Raw genomic sequence first — 21,092 nt, 5'->3', positions numbered from 1 at the left:
CGTAACATCCACATGAATGTCAGGCCCTAAGAGTACCAGACTGCCTCCGCTGGATCGCCTTCTTCCTGCAGTGCATCCTGATACTAGCTCTTACCCAGGTAACCGAAACATGATGTGAAAAAATGTGATTCAACACACCAGACTACCTTCTATTACCGGTCCAGTTCCGATGCTCCACTACCCATTTTAATTGCTTTCGAAAGTGAACAAAGGTCAGTCTGTGACTACTTAGGCCCATATACACTGATGTAAGATATACGCACTGATGTGTGGTGCGCGGTGTATTCGGTCACCATTCTATCCTGATGGTGACGGAATGATAGCTTTAACTTTTTGAGAGATGTGTGCTACATTTGTGGGATTGGCCCAGACTGGCTGGCTGTTGCTGATCATGCAGATCAGTGAACCTTGGGTAGTCATGATCCTTTCACTGGTTCACCAGTTGCTCTTCCTTGGATCACTTTATTTTTTAGGTACAAACCACAGCATATCTCGAACACCCCACGAGGCCTGCCTTTTTGGAGCTGCTCTGACTCAGTCATCTAGCCATTACACTTCGGTCCTTGTCACAGTCACTCAGATCCTTATACTTGCCTATTTTTTCTTGCATCCAACTCATCTACTTCAAGCCTTACCTATCCTACCCCTGACAGGCGCATCTGTAAGAAGACAATGTAACTCCCTTCACCTGTCCGTTGTATCGGTGCATGTTTTCTGTCAGTGAGTGAGAATATTCTTGTAACAAACTGTACCGCCCGAGCGCCTCCTTCAGCTAAAAGGTGGATGCGATTATATTCAAGTGTCTCGCAGGTCTAAATTTAATTTATTATATACAGAGTCTTCGGTTCTACAGACTTCAATCTGCCTTATGTAGACCTCCGGCACTACAATTCCGTTCTCATTACATCTCTGATCATTCGGCACATTGGGACAGATCTCGGTACTTGTGGGTTATCGGTCAGCACTTTTTAACACAATTTCACAAATGTTTCAGCAGTTCATATGCGTAAAAAATACTATTTATTCAAAAATGCTATTTATTTGTTAAACGTTTTATTTCTCCAAAACATAGATATTAAGCATATTATTCAGGTGGTATAAATGCGGCAAGAGCCTGCCAGACAGCGTCAAATGGGTATATTAAAAAAAGTGGTGACAGATAACCCACCAGCACCCAGATCGCCTACTGAGAAATCTAATTTTCTGGCGCTAATTGCACAAAAAAACTGCCCACCATCCTTTGCACCACGAGTATTAGACTACAGTAATGCAGCCACGATGATGCATTGGGGCAGATTTACTAATATTAGACAGTATTATTAATCTGCCCCAACGTATCATCCTGGCTGCCTCACTGTGCTCCAATTTCAAATAAAATCTGCTTTACAAACATTGAATTTTAATTTGAACATTTACTTATAGGGGTATTCCAGGACTAAGATAATGATGACCTATCCTTAGCATAGGCCATCAGTATCAGAATGGTGAGGGTCTGCCACTCAGGACCCTCGCCGATCAGCTGACTGACATCACATTCATAAGTCACAAGGCCCAAAAGCAACTTAATCTCATTGCGACTGAGCAGCTATACTAGACACAGCCACTATGAAATAGGCAGCTGATCGGTGAAGGTTCCAGGCAGCAGACCCCACCAATCTAATACTGATAACCTATCCTGAGGACAAGTCATCGATATCCTGGTCAGGAAAACCCCTTTAAATAAAGAGCATACAGGTTTGACTTTAAGGGGATTATCTGACTTATTCACCAAATGGCATACTCACCTCTTCTGGCTCCATGCACATTCCGGGGTCTCTGCTCTGACGTATCGTTTACAGGCTACCGCAGCCTCCTGTACACTGGCTGCTGCAGCCTGTTAGCATAATATCATGCTGAAGACCCGGAGAGTGGTGCTGGACACAGTGTGACACTGGGACTGGTGAAAAGAAATTAATTTGTTATTTTTGGGGGGAGCCTGGTGAGAGCAAAATTGAATAAGTCGTACAACCCCTTTAAATGAGGTTAAATGTGTTTCCAATGCAATTATATACTTTACTAGCTGATATACCCGACTTCGCCCGAGTTAATTTGGTACTGGTGTTTATCTGGTGTTCACACGGAAAATCTTATGAAGTCGTGCTTACTTTAGAGATACCGGAAAAACATATATTCACCATTTTGCATAATTCTCTGCGTTACCCAGGAAACACCACGTGGAGGTAACCATGTGACGTTTACTTTATATAAAATGACATCAGGAAGTGACAGAATTAGATTACGTACATAAAATTTGGACACTAATTCTTTTGCGCATAGAATTGAATAATCAAGTTGAGACCCATTAACTTTTCCTATTTATGACATAATCAATGCTCGTGCCAAATTTCCCGTTTTTATGACACCGGAAAGTGAAAAAATTACATTCCGCACGTAAAATTTGGATGCTAATTCTTTTGCGCTAGAATTGAATAATCGAGTTAGGACCTATGAACGTTTCCTATTTATGACATAATCAATGCTCGTGCCAAATTTCACGTTTCTATGACACCGGAAAGTGAGAAAATTACATTCCGTACGTAAAATTTTGGACGCTAATTCTTTTGCGCTAGAATTGAATAATCGAGTTGGGACCCATTAGCTTTTCCTCTTTATGACATAATCAATGCTCGTGCCAAATTTCCTGTTTCTATGACACCGGAAAGTGAAGAAAGTACATTCCGCACGTAAAATTTGGACGCTAATTCTTTTGCACACAGAATTGAATAATTGAGTTGGGACCCATTAGCTTTTCCTATTTATGACATAATCAATGCTCGTGACAAATTTTCTGTTTCTATGACATCGGGAAGTGAGAAAATTAGATTCCGTACGTAAAATTTGGACGCCAATTCATTTGCGCATAGAATTGAATAATCGAGTTGGGACCCAATAGCGTTTCCTATTTATGAAATAATCAATGCTCGTGCCAAATTTCCCGTTTCTATGACACCGGAAAGTGAAAAAATGACATTCCGCTCGTAAAATTTCGACGCCAATTCTTTTGCGCTAGAATTGAATAATCGAGTTGGGACCCATTAGCTTTTCCTCTTTATGACAATCAATGCTGCTGCCAAATTTCACGTTTCTACGACACCGGAAAGTGAGAAAATTAGATTCCGTACGTAAAATTTCGACGCCAATTCTTTTGCACTTAGAATTGAATTGAGTTGGGACCCATTAGCTTTTCCTATTTATGACATAATCAATGCTCGTGCCAAATTTCACGTTTCTATGACACCAGGAAGTGAGAGAATTACATTCCGTACGTAAAATTTGGACGCCAATTCTTTTGCGCATAGAATTGAATAATCGTGTTGGGACCCATTAGCTTTTCCCATTTATGACATAATCAATGCTCGGGCCAAATGTTAAGTTTCTATGACATTGGAAAGTGAGAAAATTACATTCTGTACGTAAAATTTGGGCGCTAATTCTTTTGCGCATAAAATTGAATAATGGAGTTGGAACCCATTAGCTTTTCCTATTTATGACATAATCAATGCTCGTGCCAAATTTCCCTTTTCTATGACACCGGAAAGTGAAAAAATTACATTCCGCACGTAAAATTCTTTTGCGCTAGAATTGAATAACAGAGTTGGGACCCAATTACTTTTCCTATTTTGGAGATAATCTATGCGTGTGCCAAATTTCATGTTTCTTCGACATCGGGAAGATGGAGAACTTTTGGCGAGTCAGTCAGTGAGTGAGTCAGTGAGGGCTTTCGTATAATATATATATATATAGACTAGCTGATATACCCGTCTTCGCTCAAGTTAATTTGGTACTGGTGTTTATCTGGTGTTCACACGGAAAAGCTTATGAAGTCGTGGTTACTTTAGAGGTACTGGGGACAATAAATATGTTCACTATTTTGCATATAGTTCTCTGTGTTACCCAGGAAATACCACGGGGAGGCAACCATGGGACGTTTCCTTTATATAAAATGACATCAGGAAGTGAGAGAATTAGATTACATACGTAAAATTTGGACACTAATTCTTTTGCACTTAGAATTGAATAATCGAGTTGGGACCCATTAGCTTTTCCTATTTATGACATAATCAATGCTCCTGCCAAATTTCCCGTTTCTATGACACTGGAAAGTGAAAAAATTACATTCCGCACGTAAAATTTGGACGCCAATTCTTTTGCGCTAGAATTGAATAATCGAGTTGGGACCCATTAGCGTTTCCTATTTATGACATAATCAATGCTTGTGCCAAATTTCACGTTTCTATGACACCGGAAAGTGAAAAAATTACATTCCGTACGTAAAATTTGGACGCTAATTCTTTTGCGCATAAAATTGAATAATGGAGTTGGGACCCATTAGCTTTTCCTATTTATGACATAATCAATGCTCGTGCCAAATTTCCCGTTTCTATGACACCGGAAAGTGAAAAAATTACATTCCGCACGTAAAATTTTGACGCCAATTCTTTTGCGCATAGAATTGAATAATCGAGTTGGGACCTATGAACTTTACCTATTTATGACATAATCAATGCTCGTGCCAAATTCCCTGTTTCTATGACACCGGAAAGTGAGAAAATTACATTCCGTACGTAAAATTTGGACGCTAATTCTTTTGCGCATAGAATTGAATGAATAATCGAGTTGGGACCCATTAGCTTTTCCTATTTATGTCATAATCAATGCTCGTGCCAAATTTCCTGTTTCTATGACACCGGAAAGTGAGAAAATTACATTCCGTACGTAAAATTTGGACGCTAATTCTTTTGCGCATAGAATTGAATGAATAATCGAGTTGGGACCCATTAGCTTTTCCTATTTAAGTCATAATCAATACTCGTGCCAAATTTCACGTTTCTAAGGCATTGGGAAGTGACAGATTTAGATTATGTACGTAAAATTTCGACGCCAATTCTTTTGCGCTAGAATTGAATAATCGAGTTGGGACCCAATTACTTTTCCTATTTTGGAGATAATCTATGCTTGCGCCAAATTTCATGTTTCTACGACATCGGGAAGTTGGAGAACTTTTGGCGAGTCAGTGAGTGAGACAGTGAGTGAGACAGTGAGTGAGACAGTGAGTGAGACAGTGAGTGAGTCAGTGAGTGAGTCAGTGAGTCAGTGAGTGAGTGAGGGCTTTCAGCTATATATATATATATATATATATATATATATATATATATATATATATATATATATATATATATATATATATATATAGATTATAATGATATATAATGAAATCAGTCAGCACAGAATTGAGGACCTAAATACAAAATGGTGTTTAAAGGTGGACATTCATGTATGCAGTATAACATATTACTACCGTATTGCAATGCTAACAAGGTAACATATAACTGACTGTCCCATTGTTTATGTACGATGGCAGTGTCACTTTATGTACAAAGACATGTAGAATGTAAAAATGTCATTAATTAACTAAAATAGTAGAAAATAAAGGTGCTTAGTATTTGGAATATGGTGAGAAAATAACATTTTGGTTGTATATGATAAAACAGGTATTTGATTAAATAACTTTGTACATGAAACATATTGTACTATAACAATAACAAGTGGATGGACAGCCAGAATACCTGGATTTGGGAATTGATTCTGGTCGCTTGGCTCTGGGAGAGAGTATACAGAGCGTTGTCTGGCTCAGACTGAAGGGTGGGTGAATATCCGCTTTCCTCATTCACTTTCAAGCCTGGGGAATCCTGCTACCACAAATCAATGAGTCATTTGTCAGTCATTACAATCATTACACTAGTTACACACCACATATATTAGCTGGTATCTCACAAATTGGTTACTCAGAGCTCAAAATATTATTGGATGGCATCATTTATAAAATCACATGACAAATGACATCATTAATACTGGCAGTGATCACATTTACATTTAAAGGGAGCCTGTCAGGTCCCCACATAAACTAAGTTCATGGCAATAATGTTAGGGGAGGTGAGATGGAGGCGAGGGATGTATTTTTTATTCTCACCCATGATTCAGCGATGTCCCCTCTGAATTTGGCATATGGCACAAAGATCAGACTCTTTTCAGAATCTTGTGCATGCACTCTCCTATAGAAGGCAATGGAAGAGCGTGCGCACGGGACTACGAAAAGAGTCAGATTTCAAAGCGCCGTCAGGACATAAAAAGGATCTCAGGAGCGGCTGAATATAAAAAATCCATCACCTGGCTCCCTGTCACCTCCCCTAACACCCCCATGACTTAATGTGGGGACGTGACAGGTTTCCTTTAATAGAATGGTATAAACATGATATGAAACATTTCCTTCATGATAATGAGTTAATAAACAACATGAGCAAAACAGTGAATGTTAGAGTGAATGTAGTACGAAGCATTGAAGAGTTGGCTGGAGCATTTTTAACACTTAGGCTGGGTTCACACGGGGCGGATTTGCCATGGAAATTCTGTGCGGAATTTCGCCGCTGCTAATCCCAGGATTAGCCAGCCATGTGGACGAGATTTCTCAGAAATGTCCACACGGGACGGCAAATCCGCTGCGGCTAAGCTGGCAGAAGCCGCTACTGCGGCGCGGATTTGCCGGCCACAGCATGTTCTTTTTTTTTTTCCTGCTGCGGCCGCGCTCTCCTCTATGGGAGCGCCGGCAGCAGTGGAAGAGCGAGAGGCCGGGCCGCTTCAAAGCAGCGGCGGGTTTTGCAGCGGCGGTTCTCCCGGTGGAAATCTTGCGTTTTTTCACTGCGGCCAAACCACGAGATTTCTGCCGAGAATCCGCCCTGTGAGAACCCAGCCTAAATCTTCCCCAATATGAAAGGAAAGTGCGTGGGGGGGGGGGGGGGGGGGTGGACTAGCAGAGAAGGGGGTATATAGATGTCAAGCTTAGTTCCGGAGTTTCCAAATAACGGCAAGTTCATAAAAATTCCAGAAAATAACCAGTGTCTATAGGGTTTTACTAAAAAACTAAAAAAATCAATTCAATGGTGATTTTTTTTAGCTCTGCTGTTTGTGCCGGTTATTGTTACTTCAATCAGTATAACTTTAAATTTCACAGTAAATGTGGTTAATAGACAGTTTAGTCCTTAAAAAAAACCTGTCTTGCCTGTAATTTGTGGCTAGTGCCCCGATCAGATGGAACAATTACACAGGTCTGCAAAAAAAAATAATTTAAGAGCTGTTTTGGTTATTACACGTAATCTTTATATTTTTCGGTACGCTGAATCCGAAAATGACCTCCGTTTTGTCATTGGACATCATGTTTCCTGACCATTCAGGTATCTATGTTAGATAAGGCAATACCTCAAAATAAATGAATAGACTCATACAATTAATTTTTAATTACAAATTTTACATGAAAGTCATTTTTGAACTGCAAGGAGCTTTAAAAACACAGTAAACGGTTCCTTCTTCCCTGTGAGGCTCCTCGTGGTACATTTACGCTTGTGAGTAGCATCTGGAATGTCTCTCCGAAGCATCCAACAGTAGTCTGCCATCATTGTAATGCTCCATTTTCCCTGGTATCTTATTTCCATCTTTTTATTGTCCTGGTGGAATCGTTCACCTTGTTCCTCACTCACAGCTCCCACATTTTCAGGAAAGTAGTAAAGGTGGGATTGGAGGAAATGCTCTTTCAAACTCATCAGGCAACCTAAAGCTTGAGATGCTTCCAGCATTTGTCCGACGTTATTTATTAGTCAGGATCTTTCTTATTGCCTACACATTTCTCTACGACCTCCTTAAGTGTAATCCACCCTGCTTTTTGAGAATCCGTCATGGTATTGACAAACTCTTGATCAGCTATAAGCCTTCTAATGTCTGGTCCGACAAACACATCTTCCTTCAGTTTTGCCTCTGAGAGGCCTGGAAACTTGGTGACCAACTATTTGAAGCATTCATCTCTTGGAAGTGATTTCACGAATTGCTTTATCAATCCCAATATTATATGGAGAGGTGGTAGAAAAACTTTATGTGGAGGTACCAAGGTTTCTCAGAGGACATTTTTTTGACCAACTGTGAGCGCTCTCGGCTGCCAACTCTTCTTGGTCCAGTGATTTTGTCAGTCTTGACTGTCCCATAGACACAGAAAACAAGGGTATTTCGTATATTCAGCTTGTTGCTCGAGCAGCATGCACAAGACCTTTAAATCCCCACACACTTGCCAACCGTGGTCTTCATATTTAAGTTTATGAAGAACTAATTCCAAGTCCTCGTAGGCTTTCCTCAAGTGTACGGAATGACCTACGGGGATGGAAGCGTAAAAACCGTCGCTGTGGAGCAAATCTGCTTTGAGACTTCTTTTTGAAGAATCTATGAAAAGACGCCATTGCGCTGAATCTTCTTAGATTTTGAACTGACCCATCAAACCTTCAACATCGATGCAATAAATCAACTTGTCTTCCTGGGTAAAGTAAGGAACGAACTCCTTTTCACGATGTCTGAACCATGAAAAAGACACTCATGGCAATAATAAATTCCTGCTTTTGAGCCTTGAACCGAGTAACTCAGCGGCATCTTTGGGAAGATTCAAGTCTCTTAACAAATCATTAATCTCCTCCTGGGAAAAAATGTTGGTCTTGTATCATTTTCAAAGTCAGAACTTGCTTCATCATCTGGCTCAGGTATGACTCCACCTTTATCGGAGCTAGGTATCTCTTCCAAGGTAGTAGGGGGCTTGGGTACTGGTATATCTGTGCCATGGGGGATGGGACGAATTGCTGAATGAAGATTGGGGTATGAAATAGAATGCTTCCATTTGGAATTATACCCTTTCACATCGCATGAACAAAACTAACAGTCGTCACTATGGTTCTTTAGCTCTCGCTATACCATAGGAATCCCATGACAGAAAGTTTTTTTCTTACCCTTGAACCAATTTCAGAGGTCCTCCACACACTCTTTGCACACTTCATAAGGCGCCCAAACTTTATCTTGATCTCCAAGTTTTAGTCCGAAGTATACTTTTTTCACAAAGTCTGTAATATTCAGCTGTTGCTTCAACACTGTATATTCACCACAAATGACACAGAAACTGTCAGGTGAATTCATACAGCTCCCCGCTACTGTGGCCACTGACAGCTCTCTCCCCCACTCAGTGTCTGCTGCCACTGCCAGTGACGCCGGCTCTGTGCTGCTGTGGCTGTTGACAAACGGAAAGAGAGGGAGTAACTCCCACAATCTCTTCGTGTTAGCTCGTCATTCTTAAATCGGGGTTTCCCAAGTTACCGTGATTAATAGTAATGTTGACTTTAAATTTACTTAAAAACCCTAAGATTAAAAAAAAATAAAAAATGAGAAAAATTTGCTAAATTTGAAGACAATTTTGCATTTTGTGGTAAATCCTGACGTCTAGGATTTAAATTTTTTTTTTCGTTTTCAGCACACCAAAATACATGGAAATTAGATGAAAATAATCAAACAGCTTTTTAGTCGTAGATCTGTGTTATCGTTCAGAAAATCATTCAAATGAATGAGACTGAAAGAAAATCGTTCAGTTTAAACACAGCAGATGATTGACAATCAAGGATCATGCAGCCTGAACTGGCTGCCGGAGTGCGGACAAGCTGGTGATGACGTCATCAGCTCGTTCCGTCAGGTAAACAAGAATTATGAGATTCTTGGTCTGTGAAAAAAGGCCATAGGTTCTCAAGAAAAAAAAGGGAGACTTGACAATATTGTTTAGCCCTGTTCCACCTAAAATAATTAAAAGGTCCTGTAGAACCTCAGTTATATGAATAGATACAATTGTAAAAAAAATAAAAATAAAAAAAAAAATAAAAATCACATTTACCCAACCTGGAGAAGTAGTGCTTAAGTAGGCTACTAGCCTGATTAGGTGCAAGGGGTGATTAGATAGTGAAATGCACATATCATCAATCAACAAAAATGTGCCGATGAGAAAGCAATAAAAGTAGCCCCATTTTGGAAACTAACCCCTCAAGGAACTTATCAAGGGGTGTGCTGAGTATTTTGTTAGATATGAGATAGATGGATAGATATTAAATAAATAGATGCATGCATTGTACTGTTCTATCTTGTCTCCACAAGTATGGGTGGAGACCTAGTGAAGGACAGTATCCGCCCTGTTTACGCCCCCAGTCTCCTGATTGGCTAGGTATGGAGCAGGTTTCAGGAACTGGCTGAGGAGCAGCATGACCGGGTGCAGCGGGATGGAGACAGACTGATTCTGGAGTTGCTCCACCTGTATCAGGGAGATGACAAGACAGGGCACCATAGAAGGGAGAATGGTGCTGCGCAGAATCGGAGCACAGCGGCGGAGACAATGAAAAGGCAGGAGCGCCGACTGGATCACGAAAAGTGCCAACCTAAGTGACAGGAGGGTAACTGATCGCAGAGGGCCCTCAGGAGCAGCACCTCTGCTGAAAAATGGCTTGACACTTACATGCTGTCTGCAGGGGCCCAAGACGGCCGGTAGGGGAAACACATGCAGCACTTCCCTTCCTAATGCAGTGTCAGAAGAGAAGCAATCCAGCCACAGCAGCGGAGAGATGGTCGGCCAGGCACTCACAGCTCTGGTGTCAGGAGTGCGTATGGCAGCCCATCAGGTAACATGTCAGCCTCAATCACCAACTGTGGGCGTCACCAGGCTGTCAAGCCAGCTAACCCTTGTCTCCACTCATACTTGTGGTGGAGACTAGATATAAATGTACCCTTGTGCATCTTGTCTCCACCAGAAATATGGGTGGAAACCTGCAGAGTGACAGGTAAGGCCCTTGTTCCACCCTGTTAATGCTCCTCTTTCAGCTTCCAACTTTCTCTGGGTTCCCGTTGTGCCTGCAGCCGACCACGCTGTGACTGTCCTCCCCGCTCCGGTGAACCTTGTAGCGGCGCTCACTGCAACTTCTCCCCGCCGGTTCCGCAACTTGTATCTGGCAGCTGGTATAGAGATGGTGCACACCCCACCAACACTTTCCTCCATGCTGTAGCGGTGCTCAATGCATCTTCTCCCTGCCAGCTGGTATAAAGATGGTGTTCACCCCAGCAGCAACACTCCTCCACACTGTAGCAGTGCTCAACGCAGCTTCTCCCCGCCGGATCCGCGGTTTGTCCCCAGTGGCTGGAATAGAGAGAGGGTACATGCTGCCAGGGCCATGTCACTGGGGGATGCAGCCCCTCAGAGGGAATCCGCTCCCCTGTGTGTGTGTCTTTCTCATGCTCTCGGCAGCAGCTGAATACTGTGTCCTCCCCGTCACTGTCTCCGCCATACAGCAGCAGGGACCCCAGCGATCACAGCTACAGCAAGGCCACCTGCTGGTGCACTGTCGGCAGGGGGGGGGGGGGGGGTGTGACATGGTCGCTCAGAGCATGGAGTCTGGCAATGAAATGTCCGACCTGGGCAAGGGGAACGGGCGGTGCATGTGGGGAAGTGTGTGCGCCAGCCAATCCACAGCTCTGGCCATAATCTAGCCCTACCCTCCAACTCTGGACTCCCAATCCATGTCTCCACCCATTCTTCCGGTGGAGACAAGATACACCAGTACGGATGGATGAATACAAAGATAGATAGCACTATATCTGTATATTTAAAATGAAGTGTACTGATTGACAAACTCATCACCACAGAACCGAAACTACTGAAGTTAAAAAGCATGAAATTTGGACAACAGCTTCTTTGTAAAATAGAGCTCCACTAAGAAATGATCTTTTTGAAATTGAACCCGTAAGGGGATGAAATAAGAGAGGTCAAAGTTTGTATGGAAAACAAAATCTACTGCACCTGTGAGCTTGGAACTTTGCAAAAATGATCTATTGGACAAATAATTAAGCACTAGAGATGAGCGAGCATACTTGTCCGAGCTTGATGCTCGTTCGAGTATTAGAGTGTTCGAGATACTCGTTATTCGAGACGAGCACCACGCGTTACTCGAGTCAATTACATTTACTTCCCTGAAATGTTAGCGCCATTTTCTGGCCAATAGACATGCAGCGAAGGCATTACAACTTCCTTCAATGAGGTTCCAGCCCTATCCCACCCCCCTGCAGTGAGTGGCTGGCGAGATCAGGTGACCGCCGAGTATTTAAATCTTTCCCGCCCGCTGCTCGCCTCAGACACACGCTGGCAGAGATTAGGGAGGGTGCTGCTGCTATAGTTAGAGTGTTGGCGTCTTCAAGAGCCCCAACGGTCCTTCTCAGGGCCCCATCTCACCATGTGCATTAGTGTTGTGGCTGCTGGGTACAGTTTTGCACATATTTTATTTATTTTAATTTTTTTATATCGGACGTGTAGGCTATAGCGTTCTCAGGCTGCAGTCTGTACTACGTAGTATAGGGGCAGTATTGGTCAGGCAAGGACAGTGGGTAGTGTACAAGAACCCCAACGGTGCTTCTTAGGGCCACATCTTACCGTGTGAATTACTGTTGTGGCTGCTAGGAGCAGTTTTGCACCAATTTTTTTTTCATCTTGGGCTCTGCAGACTATTGCGTTCTCAATCTGCAGCCAATTATACAGAGTATAGAGGCAGTATTGGTGAGGCAGGGACAGTGCTACTTTAGAATCCTGTCAACAAGTACCCCAAAAAAGCACCTGTTTAGAGCTATCTGTGACCGTGTGCATTTAACTCTGTGGCTGCTGGCAGTTGTAGTACCTCACTATTGCACAGCTAGGCCTGCTTGCAGGCTTCAGTATTATTTTTTTCCTGGCTGCAGCTTGCGTTACATAAGTGCTGTCTCACTCGAACTGCACGCCAATAATTCAAAAAATTTTTACACCGCTGTGTGTCTGCCGTCAACTGCACGCACGGCGACAGACCCCGATAGAGGGAAACTCAGATAGACGCAATATAGCCTGCATTGCCCAAAAATAAAAAAACATTTAAAATACTTCTTACGGCTAGCTGTGACTCTCTGCATTTCACTGCATGGCTGCTGTGAGGTGAGGTGTATCAGTATTGCATATTGCAAAGCTAGGCCTGCTTGCAGGCTTCCGAAATATTTTTTTCCTGGCTGCAGTTTGTTACATAAGCGCTGTCTCCCTGCAACTGGAGCCGCTGGACGATGAGGTGACTGACCCCACCTGGTTTGATAAGCCAACTGAGGACAGGTCTTCAGAGGGGGAGGCAAGTGCAGCCGCAGGACAGGTTGGAAGAGGCAGTGGGGTGGCCAGGGGTAGAGGCAGGGCCAGAGCGAATAATCCCCAGAGGCCAAGGTGCTCAAAGGTGTGGCAGGTTTTCACTAAGAGCACGGACAACCGACGAACAGTGGTGTGCAACCTTTGTCGCGCCAAGATCAGCCGGGGAGCCACCACTACCAGCCTCACCACCACCAGCATGCGCAGGCATATGATGGCCAAGCACCCCACAAGGTGGAACGAAGGCCATTCCCCGCCTCCGGGTCGCACCACTGCCTCTCCCCCTGTGCCCCAACCTGCCACTGAGATCCAACCCGCCTCTCAGGACACAGGCACAAGCATCTCCCGGTCTGGACCCACACCCTCACCTCCGCTGTCCTTGGCCCCATCCAGCAATGTCTCTCAGCTCTGCGTCCAGCTGTCGCTAGCACAAGCGTTGGAGCGAAAGCGCAAATACGCCGCCACGCACGCTGCAAATGAAATGTTACTGGGTTCTGTCTATACTGCTGCAAATGAAATGTTACAGGGGTCTGTCTATACTGTTACTACCGAAATGTTACTGGGCTCTGCCTACACTGCTGCAAATGAAATGTTACTGGCGTCTGTCTATACTGTTACTACTGAAATGTTACTGAGCTCTGCCTACGCTGCTGCTACTGAAATGTTACTGGGGTCTGTGTATACTGCTGCAAATGAAAGGTTACTGGCGTCTGTCTATACTGCTGCAAATGAAATGTTACTGGCGTCTGTCTATACTGCTGCAAATGAAATGTTACTGGCGTCTGTCTATACTGCTGCAAATGAAATGTTACTGGCGTCTGTCTATACTGCTGCAAATGAAATGTTACTGGCGTCTGTCTATACTGCTGCAAATGAAATGTTACTGGCGTCTGTCTATACTGCTGCAAATGAAATGTTACTGGCGTCTGTCTATACTGCTGCAAATGAAATGTTACTGGCGTCTGTCTATACTGCTGCAAATGAAATGTTACTGGCGTCTGTCTATACTGCTGCAAATGAAATGTTACTGGCGTCTGTCTATACTGCTGCAAATGAAATGTTACTGGCGTCTGTCTATACTGCTGCAAATGAAATGTTACTGGCGTCTGTCTATACTGCTGCAAATGAAATGTTACTGGCGTCTGTCTATACTGCTGCAAATGAAATGTTACTGGCGTCTGTCTATACTGCTGCAAATGAAATGTTACTGGCGTCTGTCTATACTGCTGCAAATGAAATGTTACTGGCGTCTGTCTATACTGCTGCAAATGAAATGTTACTGGCGTCTGTCTATACTGCTGCAAATGAAATGTTACTGGCGTCTGTCTATACTGCTGCAAATGAAATGTTACTGGCGTCTGTCTATGTCTATACTGCTGCAAATGAAATGTTACTGGCGTCTGTCTATACTGCTGCAAATGAAATGTTACTGGCGTCTGTCTATACTGCTGCAAATGAAATGTTACTGGCGTCTGTCTATACTGTTACTACTGAAATGTTACTGAGCTCTGCCTACGCTGCTGCTACTGAAATGTTACTGGGGTCTGTGTATACTGCTGCTACTGAAATGTTACTGGGGTCTGTGTATACTGCTGCAAATGAAAGGTTACTGGGGTCTGTGTATACTGCTGCAAATAAAAGGTTACTGGGGTCTGTGTATACTGCTGCAAATGAAAGGTTACTGGGGTCTGTGTATACTGCTGCAAATAAAAGGTTACTGGGGTCTGTGTATACTGCTGCAAATAAAAGGTTACTGGGGTCTGTGTATACTGCTGCAAATAAAAGGTTACTGGGGTCTGTGTATACTGCTGCAAATGAAAGGTTACTGGGGTCTGTGTATACTGCTGCAAATGAAAGGTTACTGGGGTCTGTGTATACTGCTGCAAATGAAAGGTTACTGGGGTCTGTGTATACTGCTGCAAATGAAATGTTACTAGGTTCTGTCTATACTGCTGCAAATGAAATGTTACTGGGGTCTGTTTATACTGCTACAAATGAAACGTTACTGGGGTCTGTCTATACTGTTACTACTCAAATGTTACTGGGTTATGGCTATACTGCTGCAAATGAAATGTTACTGGAGTCTGTCTATACTGCTGCAAATGAAATGTTATTGGGGTCGGTCTATACTGCTGCAAATAAAATGTTACTGGGGTCGGTCTATACTGCTGCAAATAAAATGTTACTGGGGTCTGTCTATACTGTTACTACTCAAATGTTACTGGGTTCTGGCTATACTGCTGCAAATGAAATGTTACTGGAGTCTGTCTATACTGCTGCAAATGAAATGTTACTGGAGTCTGTCTATACTGCTGCAAATGAAATGCTACCGGGGTCTGTCTATACTGCTGCAAATGAAATGTTACCGGGGTCTGTCTATACTGCTGCAAATGAAATGTTACCGGGGTCTGTCTATACTGTTACTACCAAAATGTTACTGGGCTCTGCCTACACTGCTGCTACTGAAATGTTACTGGGTCTGTGTATACACCTGCAAATGAAAGGTTATTGGGGTCTGTGTATACTGCTGCAAATGAAAGGTTACTGGGGTCTGTGTATACTGCTGCAAATGAAAGGTTACGAATACTGGGCTATGCCTATACTGCTGCAACGGAAATGTTACAGGGGTCTGTATACTGTTACTACTGAAATGTTACTGGGGTCTCCCTAGACTTCTTCTGCAACATAACTGTTAGTGGGGTCAGCTTATACCTTTGCAACAGTAATATTACAGGAGTCAGTGCATAGTATCGGTGCACTACGTTTTCCCATGGTGGTGACAGAGTAGTAGCAGGCACATATCCTTGGTGGAAGCAGGCCAGCTGAGAGCCACATACTCCCAGTCTGATTTTGGACTGATTGAAGAGGCCTTTACTTGTGATCATCTTTGGTAATTCCTGACAAAGATGAGTGGTATAGCCAGAAACTTGCATTGCTAACACTTTGCAATGGTCAACAGAAAACATATGAATGAAGCCTTTCCATATTTCTGATTGAGATGAGGAGGAGTGCCGACTTTTAGTTCCTAGAATATCCTTTTCATTGCTATCGAATGCCCCTCTTGTCTCAGAAAATACTAGCTTTTCCACATAGCTGTTGTTGCTTCCGCTTTTATTCTGTGGCTTTACTTTTGTCCAGTGGCTCTTAGGCGGATCTGAAGGTTTGATTTTGCCCATGGAGGCAAAATCCACGGTGGAGGCCCGGAACCCACCTGAACCTGGGCCCACTAACGTGGTTTCCACCAAGACTATAGCGGGTCCTGGTCATGCTGTCTTGGCCTTGTAATGCCACCTCCTTCTCCCGCTTGGGGACAGGGGGTCAGCAATGCACATCATATATTGGGATACAGTAATGTACCGTGGGTTCCAAGGAGCTACCCGTGCTGTGGGTGCACACAGAATTCCCATAGCTGAGTTGTACCTGCCTGTTACTATTAATGAAAAAAAAACAAACAGTCTGACTGGGGCATGCACTGTGGGCCGAAGCCCACCTGTATGTTATCTGACGCTAGCTCTGCTATCCAGGGCACTGCAATGGGATTTATTTATGAACGGTCGGAGGCTTCCTGGGACCCACCCATGCTGTGGGTGCGCACGGAATTCCCACAGGGGAGTTGTACCTGCCGGTGACCCTTTATAAAAAAAAAAACCAGTCTTGGGGGCGTGGCCTGGCATCTGCAGGAGAAAGACGCGTGGCTGATCGGCTCCTGAGGAGACCCACAAATACTCCCCTCTCCAGCGCTCTAGAGAGCTCTCTGACTGCCTCCAACGCCTGCCCTGTGCTCCCTGTGAGGAGAGGTACGTGCAGGATGTTTGCCGGGGTCCCAACGCGGCGCCGGAGCATTGCGGCCTACTCACCACCTGTGGCTGCGGGCACTCCTCGGATCCTGGTCCCGGCAGGACTCCACTTCCGGTCCGCGGGCTCCCGGTCAGGGAAAGAAAACTGCCAGCGCTTCCCATCTGCTGCTGTGAGGAGAAGACCGTCGGCGCTGTGAAGAGGGGAACCGCTGGTGCTGTCATCTGCCGCTGGGGAGGGAGGTCTGCAGACGCTCCCTTCAGCTGCTGGAAGTGAAGAGCTGTTGTATGCAGCGGGGGAGGGAGGTCAGACGGCGTTCCCCTCTGCCGCTGGCAGTCTGAGGAGAGGACTGTCGGCACCTCCACTTGCCACTCAGAGTCGGAGTATCCTGCCTGGGAGCCGCTGAGGGGATCTCTGAGCTCCAACAGGGGATCCTGGCACTGCAGCAGCCACCATACTTGCCTTCCTTTACGGTGGGGAGAGGCAGCAGAGCTCCCTACTTGCAAGTTTCAGCCTGCCCATAAGGTCCAGCCTGTGCTAGGTGGACTGCAGGCTTCACAAATTAACCCTTTCTGGCAGGGGCTTGGAGTGCACCCCCTGGGTCCTTTGAGGGAGATCCTACTTGCCTGCACAGTCAGGAGTCCTCACAGCCTGCAGCCCAGGGCTTCCTTACAGTGACCACACAATATACCCCTGCAACTGCACATTATTAAGAGAGTTTGCACCCCACAGCTAATAAAAGAAAAATAAATAACCTGCTGAACCCTGAAAGAGCTTGGGATCATTATCCAGTACTACTCTAAACTTCTCCCAGCTTATACAGAAGCAGCAACATTTTCAACTCTGCTACATGCAACTTTCACATTGAGACGTCTAACTAATTCACTCTAGCGCCACCTGGTGGCCCAAAGGGAAAATCGCTATTTTTGATTACATATCGACTTCTCACAGAGTATTTCTGCAGATTCACTTTAACTTATCACAAATAAGTACTTTTGTCACGCCTACAAACAGCCTAAGACCGAAATCAGCAGCGCTAGAGCGACCAACTTACAACTTATCCCTCATGCCAAGCTGCTCTCTTATGATCCTTCTGCACCATGGAAAATTGCTGCAAGATAATAATATACTAATGTGAACAAGCCCTACATTTCTCCCAGCGTAGTGACATTCAAAGCAGACACAATGGGGAAGAACACCAAAATTGCCAACCCGGAGACAAGCAAAAATACTAAAACTCCCAACAAATACCTGGAAAGTGAAAAAATCCTCAAAAAAACCTCGCCAGAGATTTCAAGACTGATGAGAACAAAGAACACTGTGGAGGAAGTCAAATCCTCATCCCTACTTGCTCAACCCTTAATCTCGGACTCAGATAGCGACCTTGAAGAGGGTGCGCAAGCTCAGGAGGTCTCAGAATTAAGAGATTACATCAAAGCCTTATCAAGTAAGGACTGCATCAGAGACTTATTTAAAGAATTTACCCAGACAATCAAAGAGGAGATATCGGAGATGAGGAAGGATGTAAAGCAAATATACACAAGAGTGCAATCTTTGGAGGACACTTATACTCAGGTGGTCAGCCACTCAGAGAGTAACAGAGATCCTCCTTGATAAACATAAAGAAGCCTATTTTCAAAAGCTGCAAATTGATGACCTTGAAAACCGTTCAAGGAGAAACAACATCCGAATCAGAGGAATCCCTGAATCTGTCCTAGATAAAGAAATACCAGCGACTCTAGCTGCCATTTTTAATGAACTCTTGGGTAAATCAGACGACCATGATCTGGGCCTTGAAAGGGAACATCGAGTCTTTAGACCCAGATCCATAAACGCAGACAAACCGAGAGATATATTGTGCTGCCTGCAAAGCTTCAAAGTCAAGGAGGAGATTCTGTACAAAGCCAGACTGGCTAAAAAGATAGAATATGCCGATAGAGAGATCTTAATCTTCCAAGACCTATCCAAACTAACCCTGGATTTAAGAAGGCAACTCCAGCCGCTGACTAAAGCTCTGAGGGAAAAAGCCATACCCTACAAATGGTTGTTTCCTTTTGGCTTAGCTATATCCGGGCACAGCAGAACCTGGACTATTAGAACACCTCAAGATCTTCCTCTGGTCCTGCCAAAATTAGATCTCGGTCATATCCAAATTCCCGATTGGACCACAGCTGAAGACATTCTGAATATACCACCTCTTCCCAGATGTGAGACCTGGTCGTCGGTAACACCATGTAAAGTTAAGAAGCCCCGAACTCACGACTCGGACCCTTACAAATCACCTGGAAGAGGGCACCCTAATGAATGATAACGTTTGAACATTAATTCATATATTATAATGCTTGAATGCTATACCTTTTACCTAAGTGGCACTATTTGGCAATGCCACTTGTTCTCTATTTCAGTGTTTTGTTCTTCCACTGCATAGTATATCTGTTTCTGCTTTTATCTAACATTTCCCTACAGATAACAGACTACGCTGGGAGTCATGGATCTCCTGAGCCTCACCATGTCCCCGCAACTTCCTAATTCCTGCTTGATAATCTGGTTCCAGATAGGACTTCGTCCCTATAATCTGGTCCAGCAGCAAAAGGTCATAATGTTTTTGTTCAATGTTGGCCAATCACAGGCCAGTTATATAAGTTTTGTGTTTTCCTTCTTTTATGTTTTGTATTTTTCTCACAGTTCGGCTGATATCGTCAACTCAAAAGGTACATCCCATAGCTACAGTAATCGCTGATTTACACCTAGCCTCATTCAATGTAAAGGTTATTAATTTCCCACAAAAAAGGTCCCAAATTTTGCATTATTTAGAGAAACATGGTGTGGACATTGCTTTCTTTCAAGAAACGCATTTTTTAAAAAACTACACCCGTTTACCAAAAACAAAGTTTTCACTAAATGGTTTAACGCCTCAACACCTTTGAAAAAGCATAGAGGTGTAGCTATAGTTCTACATAAAAAGGTTCAATTTCAATTGTTAAATACCTTAACTGATCCCGAGGGCAGGTACATCATGATCAAGGGTACAATTGGTGACAGAACGATTACCTTAGCTAATGTGTATGCCCCCAATTCCTATCAAGATGCCTTCTTCACTAAAGTCGCTAATATATTACAAGAATTCTCAGAGGGTGATTTTATCCTTGGCGGTGACTTTAATGTTCCGCTTAATCCTACCTTAGACACTTCTAATGGCTCCTCGGCGGTCTCCTTTCTCAAACTTAAAAAAAATTAAGAATCTGTTAGCGGATCTCCACCTGGTGGACCCATGGAGGGTTCTTAACCCAGATATAAAAGATTTCTCTTTTTATTCCCCAGTCCACAAAAAATACTCAAGAATAGACTTTTTTGTCACGCATTCTTTACTAAATTCAATCATCAAAACATTCTATGACCCTATCCTCTACTCAGATCATGCCCCTATTTTCATGAACATGGCTTTGTCCCCCAGGAGGAGATCTGCAACCAATTGGCTATTAAATGACAACCTGTTGAATAACAAAGAGGATGTCGAATATATACAAAAAGGCCTACAACATTATTTCAGGGAGAATGCTCTGGAGCCATATAACCCTGCGATTCTTTGGGAGGCCCACAAGGCTGTAATAAGAGGTTTATTTATTGAACTGGGTGCTAGAAAGAAGAAAGAAAAAGAGAGAGAGACTTCCTCTCTCATTGAGCAGATTAAAAACATAGAATCATGTAACAAGAAAACGTTCTCACCCCAACATGAAAAACACCCGTTTAACTTGCGTATTAAACTAAAAGAGCTCCTTAACCAAAAATTTGAAAAATACCTCTTCTTTGTGAAATATAAACACTATGCCTTCGCTGACAAATGTGGTAAAAAGCTCGCAGCCCAAATTAAAACTCAGAATGCTAAGGCATTCATCCCTAAAATAAAAGATAAATATGGTAAAATGCATTACAAAACTGCAGATATTTCCAATATTTTTCACGCATTCTACACTGATCTATATAATATCCGAAATCCCAAGGAGTCAATAACCGTTAAACATCAAAAGATCCGTGATTTTCTGGACTCGGTTAACCTTACTAACGTACCCACAAGTCAACTACAATCTCTCCTTGAACCGATCTCTCCCCAAGAAGTGGAGGAAAGTATCCAGTCCGCCCCAAATGGGAAAAGCCCAGGTCCCGATGGTTTCGGGTCCCTTTACTTTAAAACCTTCAAAGAAATTCTCACACCACATTT

At 43.5% G+C, this 21,092-nt stretch overlaps 1 protein-coding gene across 2 annotated transcripts in view; it reads right to left on the bottom strand.

The window, feature by feature from the left end:
* The window catches only part of CTNND2 (catenin delta 2), a 731,828-nt gene that overhangs the window by 60,066 nt on the left and 650,670 nt on the right, over positions 1-21,092 (bottom strand). For both annotated transcript variants that reach the window (XM_066579126.1, XM_066579127.1), the window contains one exon: positions 5,607-5,729. In XM_066579126.1, coding sequence (XP_066435223.1) covers positions 5,607-5,729 — 123 coding nt within the window. The remainder of the gene's footprint in view (positions 1-5,606; positions 5,730-21,092) is intronic.

The sequence above is a fragment of the Eleutherodactylus coqui genome, chromosome 9, assembly GCF_035609145.1.
Source record: "Eleutherodactylus coqui strain aEleCoq1 chromosome 9, aEleCoq1.hap1, whole genome shotgun sequence".
Lineage (NCBI taxonomy): Eukaryota > Metazoa > Chordata > Amphibia > Anura > Eleutherodactylidae > Eleutherodactylus > Eleutherodactylus coqui.
The sequence above is the reverse complement of the archived record's forward strand: the minus strand, read 5'-3'. Positions and strand labels throughout refer to the sequence as shown.